The 27,098-nt window shown below is 37.1% G+C and overlaps 1 protein-coding gene across 4 annotated transcripts in view; it reads left to right on the top strand.

The window, feature by feature from the left end:
* Window positions 1–27,098, top strand: part of REV1 (REV1 DNA directed polymerase) — a 113,996-nt gene that overhangs the window by 7,892 nt on the left and 79,006 nt on the right. For 2 of the 4 annotated variants that reach the window (XM_053664684.1, XM_037141110.2), the window contains exons 2-3: window positions 20,268–20,331; window positions 21,708–21,834. In XM_053664684.1, the coding sequence (XP_053520659.1) occupies window positions 20,278–20,331; window positions 21,708–21,834 (181 nt within the window). In that variant the 5' untranslated portion in view covers window positions 20,268–20,277. Of the gene's footprint in view, window positions 1–20,267; window positions 20,375–21,707; window positions 21,851–27,098 lie in introns of those variants that run through there. The other 2 variants (XM_053664685.1, XM_053664686.1) reach the window with 2 other exon arrangements.

Here is a 27,098-nt window from a genome sequence, read left to right as displayed (position 1 = left end):
CAAACAAGCCAGCAAAATATAACCAGAGACATTGAAATTAAGAATGAACTGACAATAACCAGAGGTGGGTGGGAGGGGATAATGGGGGGAAGTGGGGGAAGGCTTGTCAAGGAACATGTACAAAGGAGACATGGACAAAGTCAAAGGGTGGTAGGATGGAGGGTGGGAGGTGGGGATGGCTGAGGTGGTGGGGAGTGTTGAGGGGGAAAGGGGAGACAACTATACTTGAATGATAAGAAAAAAGAAAAAACACACTACACAAATTTTTAAAAAGTGGTTTCATTTGACTTGTTCTCATTTATTCTCATAAGAATCCTTAGAAGAGAGGTAAGACAGTATATATCCTGTTTCGTAGTTGCCCTGTCATTCTGGTAACAACTACTCAGAGTTAGGGGATACATCACAGGTTAAGGGTACAGGGCACAAGACTTTCTCACTTCAGATACCAGCCTGCTGCACCAGGGCTTCCAGGCCACCTGTACTTCTGATCAACTGGCTACAAATTTGGAAGTTCTCTTTACCCTCTCAGGTTTCACAATTTGCTAGAATGACTCACAGAACTCAGGAAAGTGTAGTTATTGTTTTATTGTAAAGGATTCAAATCAGGACCTGCCAAATCAAGAGATACATGGAGATAACCCTGGGAGGGTTTTATAGGTGAAGTTTTCATGTCCTCCTGCCACATCATTGTACGATTACAAACCAGAAAAGCTCATTCAAGTCTTAGCTTCTAGAGTTTTTATTGGAATTTTATTACATAGACATTGAAATCATTGGCCACACAGTTGAATTCAGCCTCCAGCTCCCCTCCTCTTCCAGAAGGTCAGGCTACTATATGGCTCAAAGCCTCAATCCTCATCACACGGTTGGCCTTTCTGGCATGGTCCACCCTATCCTGAAATTGGGTGTGCACTGGGAATCACTTATTAATATAACAGATATGGTCTCAGGGACCCACTGTAGTTAACAGAAACACTCTTATCAGTTATGAAGTTCCAGATGTTTAGAACCTCCCTCTCACCTAGGAAACAGGGACAATGGCCAGCCAAATTCTTTGTTATATAACAGTAACTGAAGTAAAGATAGACTTTTGGCCAGTTTGTGACAGTTGAAACTAGAACGTATTTCTAAAATACCTCAGAGATCTACATTACACTAAGCATGGGAACCATTTACATTCAAATATATTAGGGGGATCCAAACAACTTGGAATTTATTTATAAAACATTGTGTATTATATGTTTTAATTTTAGTCACCTTCAAAGTACTCTCTACTTCATGCAATATACTTACTGAGATATTTGTTCCACTGCTCAAAACAGTTTTTGAAATCATTGATTTTGATGCCTTTTAGTACATCTGCTGTTTTGGTTTCACCTCTTCCACATTGGCAAAACATTTCCCTTTGAGGACTTCTTTCATCTGGGGAAACAACAACAAAAAAATTACTCAGAGTAAGATCAGGTGAATAGGGAGTTGGGGGTAGGGGGATGGAAGTGGGTCATGTTGGTTTTTGGTTAAAAACTGCTGAACACGTAACATGGTGCCAGCAGGTGCACTCATAAATTATCCATCATGAAATGGGCAAACCTGTTGAAAGAATCTTCAAAGAAGGAATTCACTGAAGTCAAATGCAGCCTCTCACAACAGTGCCACTGGGGTACACAGATACAGATGGGTTCCTAGAACACTTACCTAGTGGGAGAAGCCTGTACTAAAGGGGCCTGACCTCAAACGATAATTCCAGTGGTTTTTGGGGGGTCCCTCCTCATATGTATATGGAAAGATTGACTTCTGTTGAAGTTTTCTTTTTAATTGATTCAAGATTATTTAAAACGTGGGTTGATGTTTGTATAAGCCAAGTATTTTATTTATATAAATTGTGTTATAGTCAGGGTCGTAAACTACATGCTTTTTAGTATTTTAAAAGCTCAGTAATTCAAGCTGTGGAAAGTTTGATTTTTAGTACTTTTTGAATATTTAAATGTAGGCTTAGATTATTACTCATTACTGTTACTGTTAAATGAAAGGAACCCATGAAGTGAGGTTTTTATTGGTGAGGTAGAGATATTGACAAAGTACTTGTTTTTAGAATTGTAAAATGTTTTAGTAATTGTAAAATGTTTTAGTAACCTATTTGCCCAATTAATTGTCCTTTTGAATTTTCTCCTCTAAGTTGAAGTTACTGTTTACAATGTTGTAGGAACAGGTTAATGTTCTCTTGCATGTTGTTTATGCCCAATAGAAAATTTCTAATTGTCACTGGAAAGTTATATTACATTCACTTGAAACTCACTGCATGTTTCTCAGAAATATAATTTATTAGTTTTAAGGCATGGGATGTCAAACTCATTTTAAGGCATGGGGTGTCAAACTCATTTTCACTAGGGGCCCCATCAGCATCGCCATTGCCTTCAGAGGGACTAGTGTAATTTTAGGACTGTGTAAATGTAACTACTACTTAACTAGGGGCAAGGAGCTCAGTGCTGCCACTCAGTAGAAACAAGGTGCCAAGCCAAATGAAACAGGGTAGAGGGCCGCATTGGCCCAAGGGCCTTGTGTTTGCCACCTGTGTTTTAAGGTATAGAGTGCGAAATAAACTGTACATTGAATTAGATTTCTAGTTCTTGTGTCTTTCTAACAGTGTAGCATCTCCTTAGCATGTCATACTATCTTAAAAAGTGGTGGGTTATTGTTGTTGTTTTTATGAATGATAGGTGGGTATTGTCATGAAACAAGGAAGAGAGGCCAGAAAGTGAGAGTGGCAGTTTCTTAAATGCTTTACTCTTTATTTTCACTTGGAGTTTTGTAACTGAAACTCAGGTTTGGCTGCCTATCACCACAAAAGCCAAACTTGTGAGACAGGTGCTGGTGCAAAAGGAAGGGGGTTTATTCAGTTGCCAGACTTTGGAGAATAGTGGACTCCTGTCTCAAAGACCACCCCTATCCTCTTCCTGTTTAAGCCTGTGGTTCTAACAGGCATAGGGAGGAGAGGGCTTTTTTTTCTATCCATTCATTTTCCTAGCTTTTGGCATGCCCAGTGTAAGATCCTCCTGCTTTCTGTTTACAGTAGCAATTACATTTATTAAAGGATTTGTGAGGAGAGATTTGTTAAAGATGAAACTGATAGATGTAGAAAGGAGTGAATTTGACCATATTTTTGAATTGCAGTTGTATAGAGGGATTTGTTCTTGGTTATGCCATTGCGTGTGCCAATTTACCTTATAATTTCAAAAATCTAAGATGTGTGGATAGAATACACAGGGTGAGGACTTCTGCTAAGGCAGACATAGAGATCTTAGTGTAGATAAGCTCAGGAGCCAGAACCTTTCTGTCTCTGCTATCAGCCCCATTCCCCATAATATACACCTACATAAGTACACTTCCTTTCCTAACTTCTTATAAAGTTTTCTTCAAACTTTTTAGTAAGATATTCAGGGCCTTCTATTATAGTTCCTCAGCTACCTTATTCATCTATCACTACTGGCCATGTCTCCTGAATACCAGCCAATTTTTGATCATGAATTTTCTGTCCTCCTGAAATCCTCCTCTCATCTCCTCCTACTCATTTAAATCCTAGTCATTGTTCTCAGGTGAGATGCACTTCTTCAGAGAAGCCTTCTTAGATGTCTTTAACATGAGGTTCATTGCTGTTTTCTCTGTGCATGTTCTATGTGTGTTGTCAGGAGCCCCTGATGTAGGCTCTCCTGTATTGTATGTAGTTTTATGCAGTAGATAGCTTTGTTTTCTCTTACAGACAACTTTGTATTGTGGTTTATACTTAACTGACTTGAACACTGCAAATTATAGTAAATGCTCAGTGATTACAGAATAAGCTTTTAGGTCAGACATGTAATTGGGGCAAGGAGAGGGAATGAAAGTCAGAATAGGAGATAGCTTATCATCTGCAACCTAATAAAAACTCTTCAGCTTCTGAGTTGTGAGTTTTTTCTGTTTCGTGCACATTGTGGCAATGTTAAATCAAGACATTAATTGAGAGTAATCAACATTATACCATGTAGGAGACACCAACATACTTAGAATATCCAAATCAAAAAAATTATTGGTGAAAATGAAAATGTGTCTTTTATTTTATGGAAAAAACCATACGGACTTCTTGGCCAACCCAATGTTTATATACTCTGTCTCAGTACCTGTGAATTTCTATACTTGTCTCTGTTCTCTCACCACTCTAGATATACTACAGGCAGGAAAGATCAGTGGTTCTCAGAGTATGTGCTTCAGATCAGCAGCATCAGCATTTTTTGGGAACTTTGCAAAATGCAGATTTCTGGCCTTATTCAGACCTAACTGGATAAGAAGCTATGGGGTTAGGGCTCAGCAGTCTGGGTCTAGATAGGCCCTCCCAGTGATTCTGATATCAGCTCAATATGAGAACCCCTGCTCAGGACACAGTTCCCTCTTCTTGGATATTAACTTTAATCTCCAGCTAAGTTCTGACCCTATTACTAAGCTTCTACAGTGGCCTTTGGAATCCTTGATTTACTGCAGCCCCAGACTTTTCTACCAATAATCATTTGGCTTTTCTGTGAGAATATGCCATTCCTCCTTAGTGAAGATACTGGCTTTTTACTCCTCATTCTGAACTCTTGGTTGGCTTTTTGTTTTGTTTTGTTTTCTTTTTAATCATGCCTTCTCTCTTTTGTTTCCCTTTGTAATTAATGTAGTTTTGGACATGCCAGTTTAGAGGTGCATGTGGAATACCCTAGTGGAAATGTTAGATAAGCTCTTGGGCCACATGGATTAGAGGTCAGGAAATCAGGAAAATTGAGGGAAGGTGTTTAGAGACCAATTAATTTTGCTGCTTTCTGGAAAACCAGAGAAGGCAGTTCTTTGTACTTTATTAAAACAGTATCTGTTTTTTCCCCTTCCCTTCTGTGGAAATCTGTAACTATAAGGAAAAAAAGTGTTAGAACACTTCCTTCAACTTGTATTCAAATGACAGATTTTTGTTAAGTCAATCATCTTTTTGTAACTTTGTTGTTATGAATGAAGAGAGAAAATTATTTTTTATAGTGAATTGTTTGGGATAGAAACTTTGCCTTTAATAAGATCGTCCTCAAATTGGGACATAAAAATACTTGTTACACATTTTCAGTTTTAATAAATCTAAATTCCAATTATACATCTTAGTGTTTGTCTCTCTTTTTATATCTGTGTAATTTATTTAAGTATTGACTTTACATCGTAACCTTAAAATGCTGAAATGTACTTAGATTCATTAGGGTACAAGCTAAGCTGCTATAAACAAGTACTTCAGAACAAGGATGCAAGCAATAACAAAGTTTTTCTCCTATAATAGTAGGCAAGCTGTCCACAACTGGTGAGCTGCTTTTTTTTTTTTTAAAGGTCTTTTAGGGTCCAAGGTTCCTTCTGTTTGCTTTGGTATCTGCTAAGGTATTGTTTTCATTCTCACAGTTGAAGCCAATTACTTCAGCTGCTCTCCAGAAAAAGAAGTGAACAGCTTTCTTTAAGAACATGGAACAGGTCCTTGCCAGGGAGACTTAAAATTGGTTGGAGCATTGTCCCATAACCAAAAGGTTGCAGATTTAGTTCCTCGTCAGGGCACATACCTGAGTTGTAGGTTCAATCCCCAATCACAGTACACGATCCTGAGTCTGGGTGTGTGCAGGAGGCAGCCAGGTGATGCTGCTTTCTCACATCGATATTAACTGTTTTTCCCTTCCTCTCTCTCAAAAAAGCAGTGAAAAAAATGTCCTTAGGTGAGGATTAAAAATATGGAAGAGATTTTTGTATAGATTACTCTGCTCATTATTACCACTCCTGGTTTTTAAAAGATTTTTAAATATTTATTTTTAGAGAGAAGGGAAAGGAGGGAGAGGGAGAGGAACATCAGTGTGTGAGAGCAATATCTACTGGTTGCCTCTTGCACACCCCCAACCAGCGACCTGGCCCACAACCCAGGCATCTGCCTTGACGGGGAATCAAATTGCCTATCTTTTGGTCTGTGGGACAGTGCCCAACCCACTGAGCCACACCAGTCAGGGCTCCTGATTTTTTAAAAGAGCCTAGGAAATGTCTCTAATTGGCAACTCTGCTTCCTGCTAAGAGGGGTGGGAAAGGTGTTTTATTACTAAAACAATGAATACTCAAGGACAGTTGTCATTCTGCCATTCTATTGTTTGGGAATTCCAAGACCATCCTTGTTTCTGATACCACCTGCTAGTTTGGGTATCCCCAAGACCTCCCTCAAGTTCAGTGATTATAACTAGAAGGATTCAGAACTCCTGAAAGTGGTTATTCTTGAAATTATGATTTACATTAAAAGGATAAAGAGTAAAACTAGCTAAGGGAAAGGGTGCATGGGGCACACGGGGAAGTTCTATGTGTTACACTTGAGTTGTCCTCTCCCATTGGAGTCTGCTACAGTGATAACTTTTGGCAATGACAAGTGACAGGATGTCTTTGCCAACCAGGGAAGTTTACCCAAGGCTTAGTGGCCAGAGTTTTTATTGGAGTTTGGTCATACAGATAATCGTTTACTGTTCATGTGGTTGACCTTTTAGTATCCATTCCCTCAGAAGGTTGACTGCACATGGCTACAAGCCTCCACCACAAATCACTCTGTTCAGCTGACTTTCTGAGTGACCATGAGCTTGGTAAACAAAGACATTTATCAGGCAGGACATTCCAAGGGCTTAGAGATCACCTCCCGGCAATGAAGGGCAAAGGCTAGACCTCTCTGAATAAGGTTAATAACTTTACAGCCACATCTCTGTTTAGGTACATCTTGGGGTTTTTTGTGTGTGTGGAAGTATAGACAGTTGCATAATACGTAAACTTTTCATTTTAAAAGTGTTTTTGTAAATGGATAGAAGTATAGGATCATAAACATTTTTAAAACTAAGAGACTAGAATTTGTCCCAATTCTAGCTACAAATTAAAGAACTAACATCTGACAGCTTGTAATTTGCTTAAGGTTAGAGAACCAGTTAATAACAAAGTTGATCATCTTTGGGTCTCTACTTTCATAAATATGGACTACTTCCAATTGGGGGACTGGATGGAACCTATTTGTAGGTCATTATTTTCCCCCTTAGTCCTTCTGTCACATATATGGCAGCCAGTGTGACTCACCCAAACAAGTGCCAAGTTTCCAAGTAAAGAAGTATCTGTATTGTTGAATTGTATTAGGCCAGTTCAATTAAATTAGCATGTTCATACTCACTTTTTAGCGTTTATTATATTGATAGCATTGTTAATTTCTTCCTTGAAGATTTGGAGACATAATTTTTTTTAAATTTTTTTATTGACTATGCTGTTACAGTTGTTCTATTCCCCCCTTCATTCCCCTCCACCCTACCCTCCCATCCCCACCATTACCCCCCCTTTAGTTTATGACCATGTGTCTCAAGTCCTTTAGATTCTATATTTCCCATGCTATTCTTGCCCCCCCTTCTATTTTCTATCTACTGTTTATGCTACTTATTTTCTATACCTTCTCCCCCCTTCTCCTCCTCCCACTCCCCTGTTGCTAACCCTCCTTGAGATCTTCATTTCTATGTTTCCACTCCTGATCTAGTTGTCCTTTTAGTTTGCTTTCATTTTAGGTGTGGTTGTTAATAACTGTGAGTTTGTTGTCCTTTCACTGTTCATGTTTCTTTAACTTCTTTTTCTTCGATAAGTCCCTTTAACATTTCATATAATAAGGGCTTGGTGATGATGAACTCCTTGAATTTGATCTTATCTGAGAAGCACCTTATCTGTCCTTCCATTCTAAATGAAAGTTTTGCTGGATAGAGCAATCTTGGTTGTAGGTCTTTGGATTTCATGACTTGGAATACCTCTTTTCAGCCCCTTCTTGCCTGCAAGTTCTCTTTTGAGAAATCCGCTGACAGTCTGATGGGGACTCCTTTGTAGGTGACTGTCCCCTTAGCTCTTGCTGCTTCTAGGATTCTCTCCTTCATTTTAATTTTGGCTAACGTAATTATGATGTGCCTTCGTGTGTTCCTTCTTGGGTCCAACTTCTTTGGTACTCTCTGAGCTTCCTGGATTTCCTGGAAGTCTATTTCCTTTGCCAGATTGGGGAAATTCTCCTTTATTATTTGTTCAAATAAGTTTTCCACTGGTGGCTGTTCCTTTCCCCCCTTCTGGTACCCCTATAATTTGGATGTTGGAGCGTTTAAAGATGTCCTGGAGGTTCCTAAGACTCTCCTCATTTCTTTGAATTCTTGCTTCTTGACTCTTTTCTGTTTGGCCATTATTTGCTTTCTTCTGGTCCACTCCATTGATTTGAGTCCCAGTTTCCTTTTCATTGCTATTGGTGTCCTATGCAATTCCATTCATTTCAATTAGTTTCACCTTCATATGTTTGTCTAATTTGTGGCTATAATCAACCAGTTCTGTGAGGATCCTGATGACCAGACATAATTTTGTAAGAGATGTGTCATTTTTGTGCCATAAACCAGCAGTCAATTCATCAAATATTTTACCCTAGAAGGCAGTGCAAAATAAATACCGATGTGTTGGAAAGACAAATAGATGTGAAGACCCCTTTGAAAAATAAAAGCACTATGGAAATACAAGATATCACTAGTGTGTTTAAGTTTAAACATTTAAAAATTTTTAATTCAAGGAATACTGAAAGGAAGGAGATATAAAGTGTCAGTCAACAGATGAAATTTTTAAAAGATGGTGTGACTGTGGGTATTTTTCCCCTTCCCTTTTCCATTTCCTGTATTTTCTCAGTTTTCTACAATAAAAACATGCTTTTTAAACTAGAGTAGGGAAAACTTTTTGAAAAGGAACACCTAGCATGGCTGAATACTGATAGCATGATAAAGCAGTATATAAACACAAATCAGTAATTGCAAAGATAATACCAAAAATGTCGTAAGGAAAGGTAAAAGGACCAGATTCACATCTAGAAAATGCTTATGTATCCAAGCCTATAATTTCTTGTTTAGAGAGCCTTATATATAGCTACTTTTATTTGATGGATTAAAATACCATGTTTATTTGGTATTGATCAAGATGGTACCTAATATAGTACAGGAATTGTTTTCTTAAAGCAGGAAAGAAATGGGAAAGTGTGTTAATATACTGAAGGTGAAGAAACCAGGTTAACAAGTATTTTAAATATATGAAATACACAGTTATTTAGGGTAATACATGAACAGCTTAGAATGTGTATGCTAAAGACTAGAGCCAGTAGTTGGGCCTCTTGGAAACTGTTACAAGGGCTATTTTTCACCTATGTGTCTGATATTTTTGTTTTAAATAGCTTGGTGAGGGTCTCTTCAAAGTCAAAACCTGACTGCAGTGTGTGGGATGGGGCCGCAAAAAGGTTCTGCTTCCCTGGGTTATGAAATTTAAGAATCTCTGGTGTGTTCTTATAACTTTAACAGTCTGAGAACTTTAGCCCTAGACAATGATAGTGTATGTATTTTTGTGATTTTTGTGTGTAAATGTTACATGAAAAGTTGTTTATCTGGTGTTAAAGCCGTATTCACTGAAGAGTACTTTGGAGCAGACATTGTCAAACCTTGTTTGCTACTATGTACCAGTGTTTCATTTACTTAGTCACATATAAGGACAATACTTGGTCCTAATACATTAGTTCTGCAAGCTGGCTCCCATTGTCCTCCTCTTCAAGAAAAAAATATCCCATACACAGATTTCTTAGGAAAGGAGTCTCTTTCCCAGCTTGGTACTCCCAACTGAATGCCCCAATTATCCCTTCCCTGTAGCTTTGCTACTCATTGTGCTACCTGCAGTGTTTCCAGTGTCCAAAGTCTTTCTTTTATATTTTCTTCACTTCTTTATAAAAATTTTCATTTTTATTTTTTAATTGTAAAATGTGTATAAACATAAAATACACCATTTTAACCATTTTTAAGCATACATTTCAGCAGTGTATTCACCTTGTGCAACCAATCATCAGAACTTTTTCAGCTTGCAAAACTGAAACTCTGTACCCATCAAACAACTCTTTATTTCGCCCTCCCCCACCCCCTGGAAACCACCATTCTACATTCTGTCTCTGAATTTACTCTAGATACTTCATGTAAGTAGAATCATAATATTTATCGTTTTTGTGGCTCACTTATTTCACCTAGCATAATGTCTTCAAGGATATGAGGACATTGTTGTAGGATCTATCAGAATTTTGCTTTTTAAGGCTGAAAATATACCACTGTATGTATCTACCATGTTTTGCTTGTCCATTCATCTATCACTGGACACTTGGGTTGCTTTTGGTTGTTCTGAATAATGCTGATGTTAATATGGGTATACAAATATCTCCTCTAGACTCTGTTTTCCATTCTTTTACGTATATACTCAGAAGTGGAATTGAATTGTTGGGTCATATGATAATTCTCTTTTTAATTTTTAAAGGAATTGTCATGATGATTTCCATAGTGGCTATACCATTTGACATTCCCACCAACAGTGCAGAAGGACTTCAGTTTCTTCACTTTCTCACCACTGTTGAATAGCTTTTGTTTTCTAGTTTTCTTTTTTTATAAAGTATATTTTATTGATTATGCTATTACAGTTGTCCCATTATTTCTCCCCTTTAATTCCCTCCACTCTGCATCCCTCCTCCCACCAACATTCTCCCCCACCCTCCAGTAGTTCACGTCTGTAGGTCATACATGTAAGTTCTTTGGCTTCTCCATTTCCTGTAGTATTCTTAACCTCCCTGTCTATTTTGTAACTACCATTTAAGGTACTTATTCCCTGTACCTTTCCCCCCATTCTCCCTCTCTCTCTCCCTCTCCCTACTGATAACCCTCCATGTGTTGTTAATGTTTATTGAGGACATACCCTAGGTGGTAAGGATAAGGGTACTTTTGCATACACGAATTTATTCTTCATCCATTTTTTTAACTAATAGAACCCTGTAGTTGGCTTCTGTAATAATGCTGCTGCATGTGATTTCCATTTCTGCAATTCTGTTCTGTTCTAGTTGTTTGCTTTGTTTGTTTTTGTTATTTTTTTAAGGTTGAGTTGTTGATAGTTGTGAGCTTGTTGTCACTTTTCATAGTTTTGATATTTTTCTTAAGTCCCTTTAACATTTTTATAAGGGTTTGGTGATGATGAACTCCTTGAACTTTAACTTATACAGGAAGCACTTTGCCCTTCCATTCTAAATGATAGCTTTGCTGCATAGAGTAATCTTGGATGTAGGATCTTGACTTTCATTACTTCAAATACTTCTTTCCAACCCCTTCTTGCCTGCAAGGTTTCTTTTGAGAAATCAGCTAATAGTCTTATGGGAACTCCTTTGTAGGTAACTATCTCCTTTCCTCTTGCTGCTTTTAAGATTCTCTCCTTATCTTTCATCTTGGGTAATGTAATTATGATGTGCCTTGGTGTGTGCTTGCTTGGGTCCAACTTCTTTGGGATTGATTCTGAGCTTCCTGGACTTGTATGTTTATAGTTCCTTGAGCAGATTGGAGAAATTTTTCTTCATTATTTTTCCAAATGAGTTTTCAATTTCTTGCTCTTTTCTCCTCTGGCACCCCTATGATTTGGATGTTGGAATATTTTAGAGTTGTCCCCTAGGTTCCTAAGCCTCCTTGTTTTTTGTTTTTTTTAATTCTTATTTCTTCATTCTTTTCCGGTTGCATGTTTGTTCATTCCTTTTGTTCCAAATTATTGATTTGAATCCCAGTTTCCTTCCCTTCACTGTTGGTTCCCTGTATATTTTCCTTTATTTCACTTTGTATGGCCTCCATTTCTGCCTTTGTTTTGCGACCATACTCAATTTCTGTGAGCATCCTGATTACCAGTGTTTTGAACTCTGCATATGATAGATTGTCTACTCCTCATCGCTTACTAGTTCTTTCTCAGTAGTTTTAATCTGTTCTTTCATTGGGCCATATTCATTTGTCTTGGCTCACTTGTTGTGTTGTAAGGGGCGGAGCCTTAGGCATTCACCAGGATGGGGTTGTAGCTCTGTTTGTGGGGGAAGGGTCAGAGAGAAAACAATACTGCTTGCTAGCCTACTTGGCTCTTGCCCCACTTTCCCACAGGCAGGTGTGCCCTTTCAGTTGCTGATTCCCAGGTGGGTGGTCTTGTGTGTGTTCTAAAATCCGCGGTCCTCTTCAACAGACCCTCCTGTGAGACTGGGAGATTCTTCCCCCACCTCCGGCAACCCCCGCAGGTTTTTCAGTTAAGAGGTTTTGAGGCTTTCTTTTCCCAGGCTGGAGCTCTGGGTTGCACGGTGTCTCACTCCCCAGTTGTTCTTCCAGCTTATCCACACTTAAATATAGGATATTCTTGTCCTGCCAGCCACTGCCTTGTCCACCCCTGACTGCCAGCTGTGGCCTCCTTGTGTGCCCTTTCTGCCCCAGCTGCCAGTCTCTGCCCCTCCTACCAGTCTGGATGAATGTTTCTTCTTTAACTCCTTGGTTGTTGGACTTCCATACAGTTTGATTTTCTGGTAGTTCTGGTTGTTTTTGTTTTTAAATTGGTTGTTACCCTTTCGGTTGTGTGAGGAAGTGAAGCACAGGTACCTATGCCTCCATCTTGGCCAGAACTTCCCCCTCTTTATATTTTTTATCTGTGTCAGAACATTCTCTCCCTGGAGCACAATGACTTAGATACCATTTTGATCATTTCCAGTTCTCCTGGGACACAAAAGTTGAATTGGTTGCAGGCCTCTTAGGAGTCTGGGTAGGTCCAATCATGCATTCCAGCTCCTTTCTACCTGCATTAATCACTAAGCCTGTTAACTATTAGCCACAGCTAAATGTTTTTAACTGTTGAGTTCCCCCATCAATGTAAGATAAGAGTCCAACTTCATTATTTTGCATCTGGGTATCCTCTTTTTCTCAGCAATATTTGGTGAAAATTCTGCTTTCCTCCATTGAGTGGTCCTGGAGAGGTCTCTTTTAAATACATGTGTCTCTGGGATGAAACATACCTTAAGCCAGTTATTAACTAGTTCCTTAATTGTTAGTAAGCACCTTTGAAGAAAATTGACTGCTAACTAAGCAAAGGAAAGAAGCGATGAAGAGGAAAAGAGGTGTTGAATAGTAGTGTGGAAGGTAGCCAAAAGTTAAGTTGTTTTATTTCATCCTTGCCTGGTGATGGACTGGGTGGCCACAGGCTACTTTCTTTGCATTTGTATCATATTCGTGAATAATTATACCACTGTGGTATGCTTATTCATTTGTTGCATATTCATTTGTATATTCCAATTCATTCAGTACTGTTTCTTAAGTAACATAACTAGAGTAATGAGAGTGAATAAAAGCCACTCAAAGTCAGTTTCATTAGTTAATGGTATACTTTATAGAATTACAAATATTAAACCAACAGATTAACAGTGATGAATATATATTGGGGTATTGTCTGAATATGTAGTGGGAATTTTGCTGGTGTGTTATGAACTATTTGGAGTCTTACAATGTTTAATTCTTTAGGAAGTGGATGAAATACCACTTTTGAATGAAAATGATTTCTCCTGGTGATTAACATCATTCTGTATGTACATATCAAAAGCCACCAATAATCATAGTAAAAAAAAAGGCAGAATGATGTTCATTTTCAGTGGGATTTGACAAGCCTTTTAAAATGCACATTGAAAGTCCAGAGTGAAATGTATACTCCAGCAAAAGATGAAATAAAGTTAAGGGGAAAGTATGTGTAAGTACTGTTGTTAATTTTTTAATAATAAGCAGGTCCTTCATGAGGCTCTTCAAAAAGTTTTGAGCATCCCTATTAAAAGAATGGGAGAGTCAAGAAATCTTTTGCATTGTAGGTATTCAGGGTCCCTGGGCTCATTAGCAATAGAGTTCCTGTGTCTTTGCTTTAAACTTGGCATACCTGGCTGGCTCTTGTATTGTATGTTGACACTGGGTCCTGGCATAACTGCACAGGCAGCCTCTAATTTGGTTTATAATTTCATTACTTGAAGATGAATAAGTGAGTTTAGTTAATGCGCCTTTCAAGGATTGGAACATTTCCCCTTTGTAGAGTCACATAGAGGAACATAGAACAGGGCCAGAAGTCTTTAGAATTAGTTTTTAGTTCATTAGTTTTAGTTTTCAATTTTTTTAATTTGAGGTTTTTCTTCAAAAAGAATCTTATCCAGACCACAGATAATCTAAAACTTGTAAAAGCAGGGCTGCCAAAATTGTAGTGGTTCTCTAGCCACATCTATCCTACAATCAGTTCATGGCCCCATAGGGATTCTTTTCAGGGCTAATCAGTGTAACCAAGTTGAGTGCCTCAGTGTTGGATTCATTCCAAATCATATAGCTAGGCAGGGGTAGAACTGGGATTAGAGTCCATCCAGGTCTTGCTTTAGTAAATCTATTAATCTTTTCATTAAGTTGTAGACCGTGGAAAATTTAAAAGAATGATGTCTGGTACTGTACTTCAAAGGGTTTCCACATGATGTGATCTCAATTGATTTCTACTCATTGACCCAGCAGTATATTAGTATACTAGTTGCTCATGTTAATTGAGGATATACCCTAAGTGGTATGAATTTATTCATCTATTTTTTTAACTAATAAAACCTGTAGTTGGCTTCTATAAAAACGCTGCTAGATAAGAAGTTAGTAAGTTATTTTAGGTTGTGCATTACAGTTTCAGAAATGTTTATCACTGTCATCAAGGCCATCAAGCACTGGAAGCAACTAGATTGGAAACCCAGCCTGCAAGAATTTTATCTGAAAACAAGAAGGCAGTTTTTATTTACAAGTCTGGCTTGGTAATTGAATGGCTTGTCCAGTTCTTTTAGTGTGGTTAGTTGAGATGGCACTAATGTGTTATTCAAAATGTGTAATTCAAAAGCTTGTGAGGAATGGGGAGGATGAGAACACAGTTTTATTTCTGAGGGCTATTTCTATCAAGCTGGGATAGCATGGCTTACTGCCCTCCTTCATGCTAGGGAGGGTGCTATTTGAAGAAGCAAATCAGTCATCTAGACTAGGGAACTTTTCCCCTGGATATAGCTTCAGAGGTATTCATAAAGCCCCTTTTTCAGAGATCATTACTGGTTAGCAAAAACATAAGTCTTTATATATGGCATAACAGTTTCAAAGAATAGAGTTTTATGTTAGCTACTTCGTGATTTCACACTACCAGGGAAACACTGTAGTCTTCAGAAATTAAGTGATTTATACTTAATCCTACCTGTTGTGTGGTTCTTGTCAGCCCCAAAAGTGTGTATCATTTGCTAATTTTGTACATGCAACTTTATGAGGAAGGAGTGTCTGTCATGTTGCTCTCTAGTAAACAGCACAGGATTCTATTGTGAATTTTTGGAAAACTTAAAATACGAGAAATAAAAAGATAAGATTAAATATGCAAGGTAGAGTTTTGAATATTGATATATTGGAGTTACTATACTTGGGACATATAACTGTTGCTACCATGCATTATATATAAATTTATTTTCTTTATTCAACAAGAATTTATTGACTTTCTAGCATATACAAGATTAATGGTTATTTATTTTTAATATATTTTATCAATTATGCTATTACAATTGCCCCAATTTTTCCCCTTTTGTCCCCCCTCCACCTGGTACCCCTATTCCCTCTAGCAATTCCCCACCTTACTTTATGTCCATGGGTCTTGTATGTAAGTTCTTTGGCTTCTCCATTTCCTGTAGTGTTCTTAACATCCCCCTGTCTATTCTGTACTTACCAAATTGTACTTCTTAATCCTTGCATCTTTTTCTCCAGTCTCCCCCACCCCCTCCCAACTGATAAGCCTCCAAATGATCTCCATATCTATGGCTCTGTTTCTGTTCTGCTTGTTTGCTTAGCTTGTGTTTTAGATTCAGTTGTTGATAGTTGTGAATTTATTCACATTTTAATGTGAACATTAATGGTCATTTTAATGTTCATAGTTTTGATCTCCTTTTTTCTTCAAATAAGTTTCTTTAACATTTTGTATAATAATAGCTTGGTGAGGATGAACTCTTTTAACTTGACCTTATCTGGCAAGCACTTTATCTGCCTTTCCATTCTAAAGGATAGTTTTGCTGGATAGAGTAATCTGGGTTATAGGTCCTTGCTTTTCTTGACTTTGAATACTTCTTGCCAGTCCTTTCTAGCCTGCAAAGTTTCTTTTGAGAAATCAGCTAATAGTCTTATTGGAACTCCTTTGTACCTAACTCTTTGCTTTTTTCTTGCTGCTTATAAGATTCTCTCTTTATCTTTAACCTTTGGCATTTTAATTATGATGTATCTTTGTGTGGTCCTCTTTGGGTCCATCTTCCCTATTTGGGACTCTCTGTGCTTCCTGGACTTGTATGTCTATTTCCTTCACCAAATTAGGAATGTTTTCTTTCATTATTTTTTCTAACAAGTTTTCAATTTCTTGCTCTTTTCTTGTTCCAGCAACCTTATGATTCACATGTTGGTACACTTGAAGTTGTCCCAGAGACTCCTTAGACTCTCCTTGTTTTTTTGGATTCTTTTTTTCTTTTCACTGTCCTAATTAAATGTTTATTTCTTCCTTATGTTCCAAATCATTGATTTGATTCTTGGCTTCATCCACTCCAATGTTGGTTCCCTGTAAATATTTCTTTAGTTTGTTTAGTGTAACCTTCATTTCTGCCTGGGTCTTTTTCATGCTATTGAAGTACCCAGTGAGTTCCTTGAGCACGGTGTTTTGAACTCTGCATCTGATAGATTGCTCATCTCCATTTTATTTCAGATCTCCAGAAAAGTAGTTTTGTTCTCTTTCATTTGGACCATATGTTTTTGTCTTCTCATTTTGGCAGCCTCCCTGTGTTTGTTTCTATGTATAGGTAGTAGTGTGGCTTAGTGTAAAAAAGCATTGCCATAATTTGGATGGGGTGGAGCCTTAGGTAATTGTCATGGTGGGGTAACTTGTATGAACCAGGTTGATAAAGTGTCAGATATATTGCTGCTGCTCTGTGACTTTGTGTGGGGGAGGCCTCAGAATAGGAACAATGGTTGCTGCCTGAGGTCCGTGTTTTTCTCCAGGAGGAAGCTGTCCCCTGCTATTTGCCTTGATGCCAGACATTTCAATTTCTCCCCGTATGCCACTCGTGCCCTTTAATCTGCTGTCTGGTGCTGGAGCCCAGAGGGAGTGTGTCTGCATAAGTCCTAAGTCATTGCAGGCCCTTGACTCCTGAGAATCCCACAGTTTTCTTCCGCCACCCCAACCCCCACTGCTGTTTACAGCTAGAAGTCATAAGGACTTAACTTGTCTTCTGGCACTGGAACCCTGGGCTGGGTGGTCTGGTGTGGGGCTGGGATCCCACACTCCCCAGATAATCCCTCCTGATTTTTATTCACCACACCTGGATGTGGGATTGGCCCATTCCAAGTCTCTGCGTCTCTGCCCCTCCTACTTGTCTGAATGATTCCTTGGTTGTCGGACTTCCATACAGCTCGATTTTCTGATGGTTTAAGTAATAGTTACTTTGTAGTTCAGTTGTAATTTTTGCTGTGGTTGTATGAGGTGAGCCATGTTTACCTTTGCCTCCATCTTAACTGGAAGTCAGACACTTCTTAATAATGTTTTGTGTAGCTTTCCTCTTTCTCAGCAGGAAGTTTGATCCAAATTATCTAGTTTCCTATTTGCTATGAAGTTTTTGGCAAGTAGAATTTGCGTGTCTAAAATGAAATATGTTTCGTGTTTCCTTTTCCCTTCTGAGAGTCTTAATATTTGAATCCTGGACCAATAGGAGTTTGCTATACATGGGTCAAATTAATGAAGTAATGAAATTACAATTTTAAGTTACTCATTTATTTTATTTTTCAAAGTTTCAAACATTTGTCTGGGAAACCTATATTGTCTGGAATATGGAAAGAACCTTTAAAATCTGTTCTTTGGTTTATTTGTTACATTTTTGTTTCATACTGTGTACCCTCATTAATACATCAATGTGGATTTTCATATTGGCCTTTCTCAGTGGATCGCCAATATATCTTAAATAAAGAAGGCTCTTAAATAATTGGGCAAATGAATTAAACTAAAAACATACTGTATTTTTAAAGTTGCCTCATCAGATTAATTGTTGTATTTAATTTTTGTGAGTATGACTCCCTAACATAATGGCCAGAATTCCCAAACTCTCACTTCTTAGAGCAGATATATGGATTCAGTTTAAATGCAGTCAAGAGTTAGGTGTTAATACATTTTCCAGACTCCTCTTAACGTAAGGGAGAAGTCATGAGGAAATGGACAAAGTGAGCTTTTTGAAAATAAGTATTTAGCAGAGCAAATATGGCAGTGTGGGGACTCATGGTGAACACTGGGTAGCCATGCCCCCCTACCTTTAACAAAGCTGAAAAAAACAAAAATCCTCTCTCCCTCAACACCCACAGTACCTAATCAAAGTTAATTACTTTGGCTCCTGTCTGTAGAGCTCTTTGTACATGGCCCTCATCTCTCTGTTGGATGTAACTCTTTGAGCAGCATATCTGCATATCTTTAGGTTATCTTTTAAAAGTAGACAGTAAAAATTCATAATTAATATAAATATCAGCAAAGAGAAACTATACATCCCACATTATACCAAGAATAGAAATATTTGAAAGAAAATACCTGCTGTTGTGTTCTAAGGTGCTACTCAGTAACAAATTCCTATAAATTGTATCAAATCTGATTTGATGTGGATAATGAATAAGGCTTTTCCAGTGATATATGGTAACTGTTTGACACACACACACACACACACACACATACACATACTTAGTAGAAGAAAAAATGCCTGAATGAAAATCATAATGTAAGATTATGAAGGATAACGTAGTCATGTCTCAAGGTGTAGCTATGTATCAAGTCATGTTTCAGCATGACTTATGCTTTGACTTAAAACTCATTTTAATCCTTGCTAGCCACTAAGCCAGCTGACACTTGAGATGAGCTATCATTTGGTTATATTGATGGTTTTATAGTTGTTCAGTGTTGGTCAGACGGTCAAGTGTTGCTTTAAGGAACATGCCAGATTTCCTAATTTATCGTGCTACTCTGTCTGCATCATATCTCCTAGATCAGTGATTTTTAACCTTTTTCATCTCATGGCACACATAAACTAATTACTAAAATTCTGTAGCACGTGCAAAAATATATTTTTTGCTGATCTGACCAAAAAATGGGTATCCTTTTGACTCATTAACAATGGATGACTATTGTTGTATTGGCTGTTGGCATTTTTTATTTGACAGTCTAAGGGAAGAGAGGTCAGTCTCTCGACTAAATAGTCAGGTATTGCATGTTTTAAAAATTCTTGCAGCATATGGCTGAAAATCACTATTCCTGGATGTATTCTTTACTTCTTTTAGGGCTTTTTGCATAATAGATAAATTACACTGTGAATGCACTGTTAAGTGTCCAGTATGTAATAGCAAAGATAGACTTTAAGAGCTATGTTATTATAGGTCACTTAATGAAGGACTAAGTTTTCTTAGGTTCTGTTGACACTAATTAATCATTAACAAATAATCATGATTATATTAGATTTGGTGATGTTTTATATGAGGTATTAAAATTGATGCTCAAGAGGGCATAACAGTTTTTCCTGTTTAAAGAGGTTATAATTTAAATCTGATAATTATTTGTAGGTGGGTGTTTTTAATAACAAAATTCACTTGTGAAACAGGAGAACGATACGCTTTGGGAAAAGTTTTCTCATTCACTGTTATGTGAATTAAGCATTTATATTTTAACAAAATACAGACAGACCCAGATAGAGAGAGAGCAGGCCGACAGCTGTTGGGGGGTCTGGGATACGGGGGGATTGAGCATAAAAGGGAAAAAAGAACTCATGGACATGGATGACAGTGTGTTGATTGTCAATGGAGAGGAACAGGAAGGTGGAGAAGGGTGTGGGGGAATAAATGCTGATGGATGGAGACTTGACATGGGGTGGCGAACACACACTACAGTGTACAGATGATGTGTTGCATGTAGAGTTGTGCACCTGAAACTTGTATAATTTTGTTGACCTACGTCATCCCAATAATTTCAAGTAAAAAGACGTTTGTATTTATTTATTTATCCTTTAAAAATTGTATTTTTTTTCTTTTTATTGAATTTTTTTGGGTGACACTGGTTAACCAAGTTATACAGGTATCAGGTACACAATTGTACAGCATGTCACCTATACACTGTACTGTGCAGTCACCACCCACATCAAGTCTCTGTCCATCACCATTTGTCTTCCCTATACCTTCTCCTACCTAAACATTTTTTATTTTAGTTTCTCTTGTTTTATACTGTAATAAAATATCAATTAATAATACATTATAAAATTGATTTTTTTTCCCCTAATACAGAGGCTCCACCATGAGACGAGGTGGATGGAGGAGGCGAGCTGAAAATGATGGCTGGGAGAAATGGGTGTGTTTTAAGAAAATAAAAATAATTATATTGAACTGTCTAGGTATTTTTCATTTTACTTATAGTTTATAATGTGACTTAAGGCATTTTCTAAGTTGCAGATTACTTCAGATACCCACTCTGGGTTTTAACAGGGTAGTGAAAGCTCAAAGTTTAACCCCCGAACTTGGAGGAATTTTATAAAAGAAATAAATAGTGTAGTACACAAAATAAATTGTATGGTAATTTAATTGCAGCATTGCTAATAATACTGAGAAAGAGAAAAACTTATTCAATAATAGGGAATTGGATAAATAATTTCTATAAAGCGGGACACTGTGCAACCACTATTTAACCTTATATTCTTAACCTGGCAGATGCCCTTTACTTTAAGGGTATTGTGTTATAAAGGAATTTTTATATATATATCCTATTTTTGTAAAACTGCTATGCTGAGGCATAGACATAAATTTTGAAAATAAGGTCCCAAAATGTTAACAATGAATGGGATCATAGCTCATTTAAAGTTTCTTCTTCATATTTTTCAAAAACATTGTTTTTACAGCGAACGTGTAATATTTGAATGACCAAAAACAGTGACGTCATTTCCATTTTGGAAAATGTATACCACTTCATATAATTATAGTTTTCTTTGAATCACTAATTGACCATTCTTTATCAATCTAGATAGATAAATAAAGTCAGTCGGTAATTTAAATCAGTTAAGCCTAATTATTTCAATATTCAGGAAAAGTGTAGCTGAATTCATCTGTACTTACTAGATTTGTAACATTGTGTAGAAAAAATGATGTTTTTACATTCTTTTCGAGGTTTCTGTTAGCTAGTGAAATTTAGTACTACTGTCAAACAGATTGATTAGATCCAGAATTTAGCTAGTGAATTGTTCATTGTATTCATATTTACATGTATGTAGAATTGTATTGGTTTGTTGAACTTCACTTTATTGAAGTTACTAATTTTAAGCTTCCTATGTAAAGAACATAGTGAAAGCCAGCCTAAAATGTACTCTTATTGACCACTTACCAAATTTTAATTGGTTTAAACTCTGGTGTAACTTTTGTTTGCTTTTATAGATAAGAATAATTTTTGTGGCATTTAAAGTTACTATTTTTGACATTTTAAAATAACTTCTAAGAATGTTGAAGAATTACTAAAATTGAGTCAGTAGAGGGAAAAGTCTCTTTTGACCTGCCTGTTTTATTGCCTTGCCTCTGGTTCATGTTTATAAATTACACCTTTGTCATATTATGCCTTGGTTGCTGGAATAGAATATGATCCTTTTATTTATTTATTATTTTAAAATGGAAGTTTCTTTAAAAGGAAGAGGTAGAAAATACAATTTTTATGATTGGTGTTTACCTTTGCTTTAATTCCAGGGTGGGTATATGGCTGCCAAGGTCCAGAAATTGGAGGAACAGTTTCGATCAGATGCTGCTATGCAGAAGGATGGAACTTCATCTACGATTTTTAGTGGAGTTGCCATCTATGTTAATGGATATACAGGTTGAGTACTTTTTAGGTACCCTCTTTTGGTATGCACTTTTATTAAGATTGAGATGATTTAAAGTCTGTTTTTAATCATTTCTCTTGTATATAAAAATTATAAAAATAAAATCCTTTCTGTAGGTACTCCTTTTGCTTTCTTTTCTACCTGTGCCTGCTACTGTCTTTTAATTTTTATCAAAATACACAGTTTTAAAAAGCCAAATGAGGTTTAAAATAAAAAAACAGTAGTCTTGCTTAACCAGCTGATTGGAAGCACATCGCACATGTGTGGGGGTCTTATAAACTGTAAGCTTCAATATAGGGGGACTTGGTAAGTCTGCCTCATTGGGAAATCTCCCACTGTAATGATCTACAGGTCCTTTGGGGCTGGTGGAAGAAGAGTATGGTATGTGTGTCAGATTTCCCAGGTTCTTGCTTGGAGAAGGATATAAATCTAGTTGCCAGCATTTTAGCTGCCAAAGGTGAGGGAAAGGGCCAAAAGTAGAATTTTATTTACTTCCCTATTGTTTTTTTTTTAATCCCCTACATCGCTTCTCCCACTGCTGCTCTGTCTATTGTCAGTGAGTCCAGTATCTGAAAGGGAAAAGATAGTCTTCCTTGTGAGTGGGAGAGGAGATCTGGAATTCTAATCTGTCTCTTACACAGAACTTCACCGTGAACTTCTTTTTTACCACCAGTATACTCACTTGTCCGTTTTTGGATGTGCATTGTGCCCCTATTCATGAATTTCTCTTGGTTCCCCTGGCACCAAGCAGCTCTTTTGGGCTTCCACACAGCCAGCTTAGATTTTAGCTTTCTCTGCTCTGCAGAGTCAGTTACCACTTGCTCACTGGTTGTCAGATGTTACTGCTAAAGTTTCTCTTCATCCTCCTCAGAATTTCTTTTTTAGTAAGATCATTTTAGTGTGTTTTTTTATGTGAATGGCTGTAAATATTTGTATCAACCTCTTAACATTTTTTCATCCCACTTCTCAGGCTCCTACCTGAGACCTTTAAGAGACCTTAAAGCTAGGCTTCCCCTTCATTGATTGTCTTCCTACTGGTGTAGCTGACTTTTACAGGGGCCTGTGGCTCCTTATTATTTGCCTGCATCTGAGCATTTATAAGATCTTAACTGTAGTTGCTTGTTTATTAGACAAGAGCAAGAGCTACATTTTCATTACTGCTATATTCTTGGTACAGTGTCTGGGTGTAACCATTCAGGAAATACATGTTGAAGTTAAGTTTTACTTCTGGTCAAGATGGTGGCATAGGCAGACATGGCTCATCTCCTTGCCCAACCACATCAAAATTACAACTAAAAAAGAGGACAACCATCATTCATAACTGTCAGAAATTGAGTTGAATGGAAATTGACCACTACAGACTAAAGAAACTAGACAGATAAGGGGTGCAGATGCTGAATGGGCTAGTCTCACACCTATGTGTCGTAGATAAAAATTCTCTCAAAAGAAATTTTGTAAGCTGGAAGGCCTTGGTAGGAAATATTCAAAATCATGAAAAGGAGGGACCTACAGCCAAGATTGCTCTACCCATCAAAACTATCATTTAGAACTGAAGGGCAGATAAAGAGTTCCCCAGACAAGAAAAAACTAAAGGAGTTCATCATCACCAACCCATTATTATATGAAATGTTAAAGACACTTATTTAAGAAAAAGAAGATCAAAACTGTGAATAATAAAATGGCAATAAATACATACCTATCAACAATTGAATCTAAAAAACAAGCTAAGCAAACAAGAACAGAGATAGAATCATGGATATAGAGAGCGTTTTGATAGTTGCCAGATGGGAAGGGGGTGTAAGGGGAATGGGTGAAGAGGTGAGAGGATTAAGAAGTACAAATAGGTAGTTACAGAATAGCCAGAAAATGGAGTAGTCAAAGAACTTATTCACATGAGCCATGGACATGAACAATGGTGGAGGGATTTCCTGAGGGAATTGGGGAGTGCTGTGTGAAGGTTGGCAAAGGGGGGAAAATCGGCTGTAATGGCATAATTGAGGAAATATAATTTAAAATGTTTTTAATTAACTGATATATTTTTGTTGTTGAGTTTTATCAGGCATTGATAATGAATTTAATCTAAGAATGTTACCTCCAAATGAATTGCTGTTACAGCTTTGAGAAGTTCACATGTAACTTTTCTTTAGGTATTCTGGAGCATTCAAGCTTCACAGACCTTCCTGAGATGCATTATAAAAGATTAAAAATGTTAACAAAAAGAAAGAAACATTGCTTGTTATATTAGCCCATTATGGAAGTCCCCAGTTTGCAAGGGCACCCTCATTCACATAAGAGGAAGAAAAAGAGATTGTGTTAGGGGAAAAAAATGAAATATTGTAGTAATCATTTCCATGTTTGAGAATCTGGAATTCTAATGAGTTTCATCACTGATTTTGTGTGACCATAACACATTTTCTCTTTGAATCCATTTTGTTTGGATCCATTATTTTCACTATCCCTTTCTTTAGGACAGAGATAATAATATTAATTTTAACTCTTTTTATTTTTAGGATTACATTATAACTCTACAAATAAAAGTTCCATCCTGTAGAATTTCATAGGGACATGCAAAATGTTATAGAATTTATTTAGAAAAAACATTCTATTTTAGATATTCTGTTTTAGCGAATAATTTGCAGCTTTATAGGTAAAACAGAATCAACATCTGTGTAATGAAGAATAGTGCTCCAGATGCAGTAAGACAAGTAGGGAATGCTATTTTATTATTAATTCTTTATCATGCTTCTTCTGGACTTTAATATTCCAAATTTTCTTGATTCTTTTAAAGCTCCCAATTCTGCCATCTGAACTTCTCTTTGATAATCCTTATTCCTTCCAACCCATTTAGTATTAACCTTGAGCTTGGAGATAAGATCCTCCACTTTTTGGACACTCTTCATCTGTCAGACCGTTTTCTCTTCTTTTTTTTTTCCCCCTCCCTAAAAGCATCTTTTCCCTGTTAAAGTTAATGTCTTTGTCTTTTATCCATCTTCTTAAATTACAAATGTTTTTGAAATAACTGTAGAATCACATTCAGTTTTAAGGAACAACACAGAGCTCATGAACCATTTGCCCTGTTTCTCCCAATGGAAACATCTTATAAACCATAGTACAATAGCAACCAGGAAATTAACATTGATACAGTGAAAATATAGAACATTTCCACACCAGAAGTATCCTTCATGCTGCCCTTTTATAGCCACACCTATTTCCTTCCCTCTGCTTTTAGTCCTTCTACCCTTGGGAACTACTAATCTGGGCTCCATTTCTATACTTTGTCATTTCAGGAATGTTACATAAATATTACCTACAATATATAATAACCTTTGGGGATTGGCTTTTTAAACTCAGCATAATAACTCTGGAGAGTCATCCAAATCATTGTATATATCAGTAATCTTTTCCTTTTCATTATTGAGTTGTCTTCCATTGTTTGGGTACTTCACAGTTTGTTAACCATTCACCTGTTTAAGAATATCTGGGTTATTTCCTGGTTTGGGCTCTGAACGCTTGGTGCATAAGAGTGCAGTTGTCGGATCATATGGTGATTGTATGTTTAATATTATTAAGAAACTGACAAACTTTCCTAAGAGTATAGTGAGATCTCATTACGGTTTTATTTTATATAGCAATTGCTATGCATCCTCACCAGGATTTTTAGTTTGTGTTTTAATTAATTTGGTATTCTAACATATGTAGTAGTATGTCTTTGCATTTTTAATTTGCATTTGCCTGATAGATAATGATGATTATTTGCCACCTGTATGTCCTCTTCAGTGAAATGTCTGTTCATAGATCTTTTGCCTATTTTCTAATTGGATTGTTTGTTTTTTTACTGTTGAGTTTTGAGAGTTCTTTATGTATTCTAGGTTCTACTCCTTTGTCAAGTATGTGGTTTGTAAATATTTTCCTCCAGTCTGTAGTTTGTCTTTCAGCCTCTACATATGGTCTTTGACAAAGCCGGTTCTTTGTTTTGATTAGGTCCGGTTTATTGATCTTTTCTTTTATGGATTGTGCTTTTAAGTCAAAAGTCTGCTTAGCACTAGATTTCAAATATTTTATTTCAAAAAATTTATAGTTTTACATTTGAGTTCATGATTAATTTTGAGTTAATTTCTTGTGTGTGGTCTGTAGAACCGAGTTTCTGTAGCACTATTTGTTGAAAAAAAATGTTCTTTTTCCATTGGAGTACTTTTGTACTTTGTCCAAATTAGTTGGGCATATGTAGGTGGATCTCTTTCTAGGTTCTCTATTTTATTTCATAGATGTATATCTCTCTCTTCATCAATACCACATGCTCTTGACTATGATGTCAACATAGTAAGCATAAAGATCAAGTAGAATGATTATTTCCATCTTCTTCTTTGTCAGGATTGTTTTAGCTCTTCCTAGAGCCTGTGACCTCCCTAAGCTTGTCTGTGTCTACAAAATAAATACCTGCCTGAAATTTTGATGGGAATTACTTCCACCTGTAGACCAATTTGGGGAGAATTTGCACCTTTGTTATGTTCAGTTTTCCATCCTATGGACCTTCCATCTCATTTTACTCTAGTGACAAATACGTTCTGTATGCTGCTTGTGTGATAGTAAATGTGTTTGAACAGAGATGGTGGTTGATGGAAAATGTGGATTTGATGAGGAAGATGGTAACGAGTAGGTGGAAGTGGTGAACTCCAGGATACTCACTGGAAGAGGAAAACCAACAAAAAAGGAACCACCAACACATAACAGAAGAAGGTGAAGAAGGGAGTTGAAACCATACAAACCTCAATCCAGGACCTATCTGGAAATACAACTAAATAGTGGAGAAACTACTCATTACAATCAACTGAACAAGAACCAGAGAAAATCCTCAAAACCTTGTACACATGGAAGAACCAGCTTCAACACAACCTGCCCTCACCAGCACAACAAAATACAAGAGGTGGTGGACAGAGAGACCCTCATTTAACCAGCTGATGGGAAAGACCCACCAAAGAAAGACCTGACAACAATCAAACCCCAAAGACAAACACAGAGCCAACTTAAACAACAGCCAAAGACCAGTGAGCTTCGGAGATCAAGGAGACTGCATCACTGAATCTCAGAGGTATTCTATCACAGAAGTTCACACCATAAACCCAGGAAGCCAGAACAGATAAATTTAAGAAGCTGAGGCTAACAAGAAGAGCCTCACAAACAATGGGAAGACAAAGAAACAATCCCCAAATGAAAGGAAAGGAGGAAGCCTCAGAAAGAATGCTAAAGGAAATAGAGG

The sequence above is a fragment of the Artibeus jamaicensis genome, unplaced genomic scaffold (genome assembly GCF_021234435.1).
Source record: "Artibeus jamaicensis isolate MK-2021 breed Jamaican fruit bat unplaced genomic scaffold, CSHL_Jam_final contig_384, whole genome shotgun sequence".
Lineage (NCBI taxonomy): Eukaryota > Metazoa > Chordata > Mammalia > Chiroptera > Phyllostomidae > Artibeus > Artibeus jamaicensis.
The sequence above is the reverse complement of the archived record's forward strand: the minus strand, read 5'-3'. Positions and strand labels throughout refer to the sequence as shown.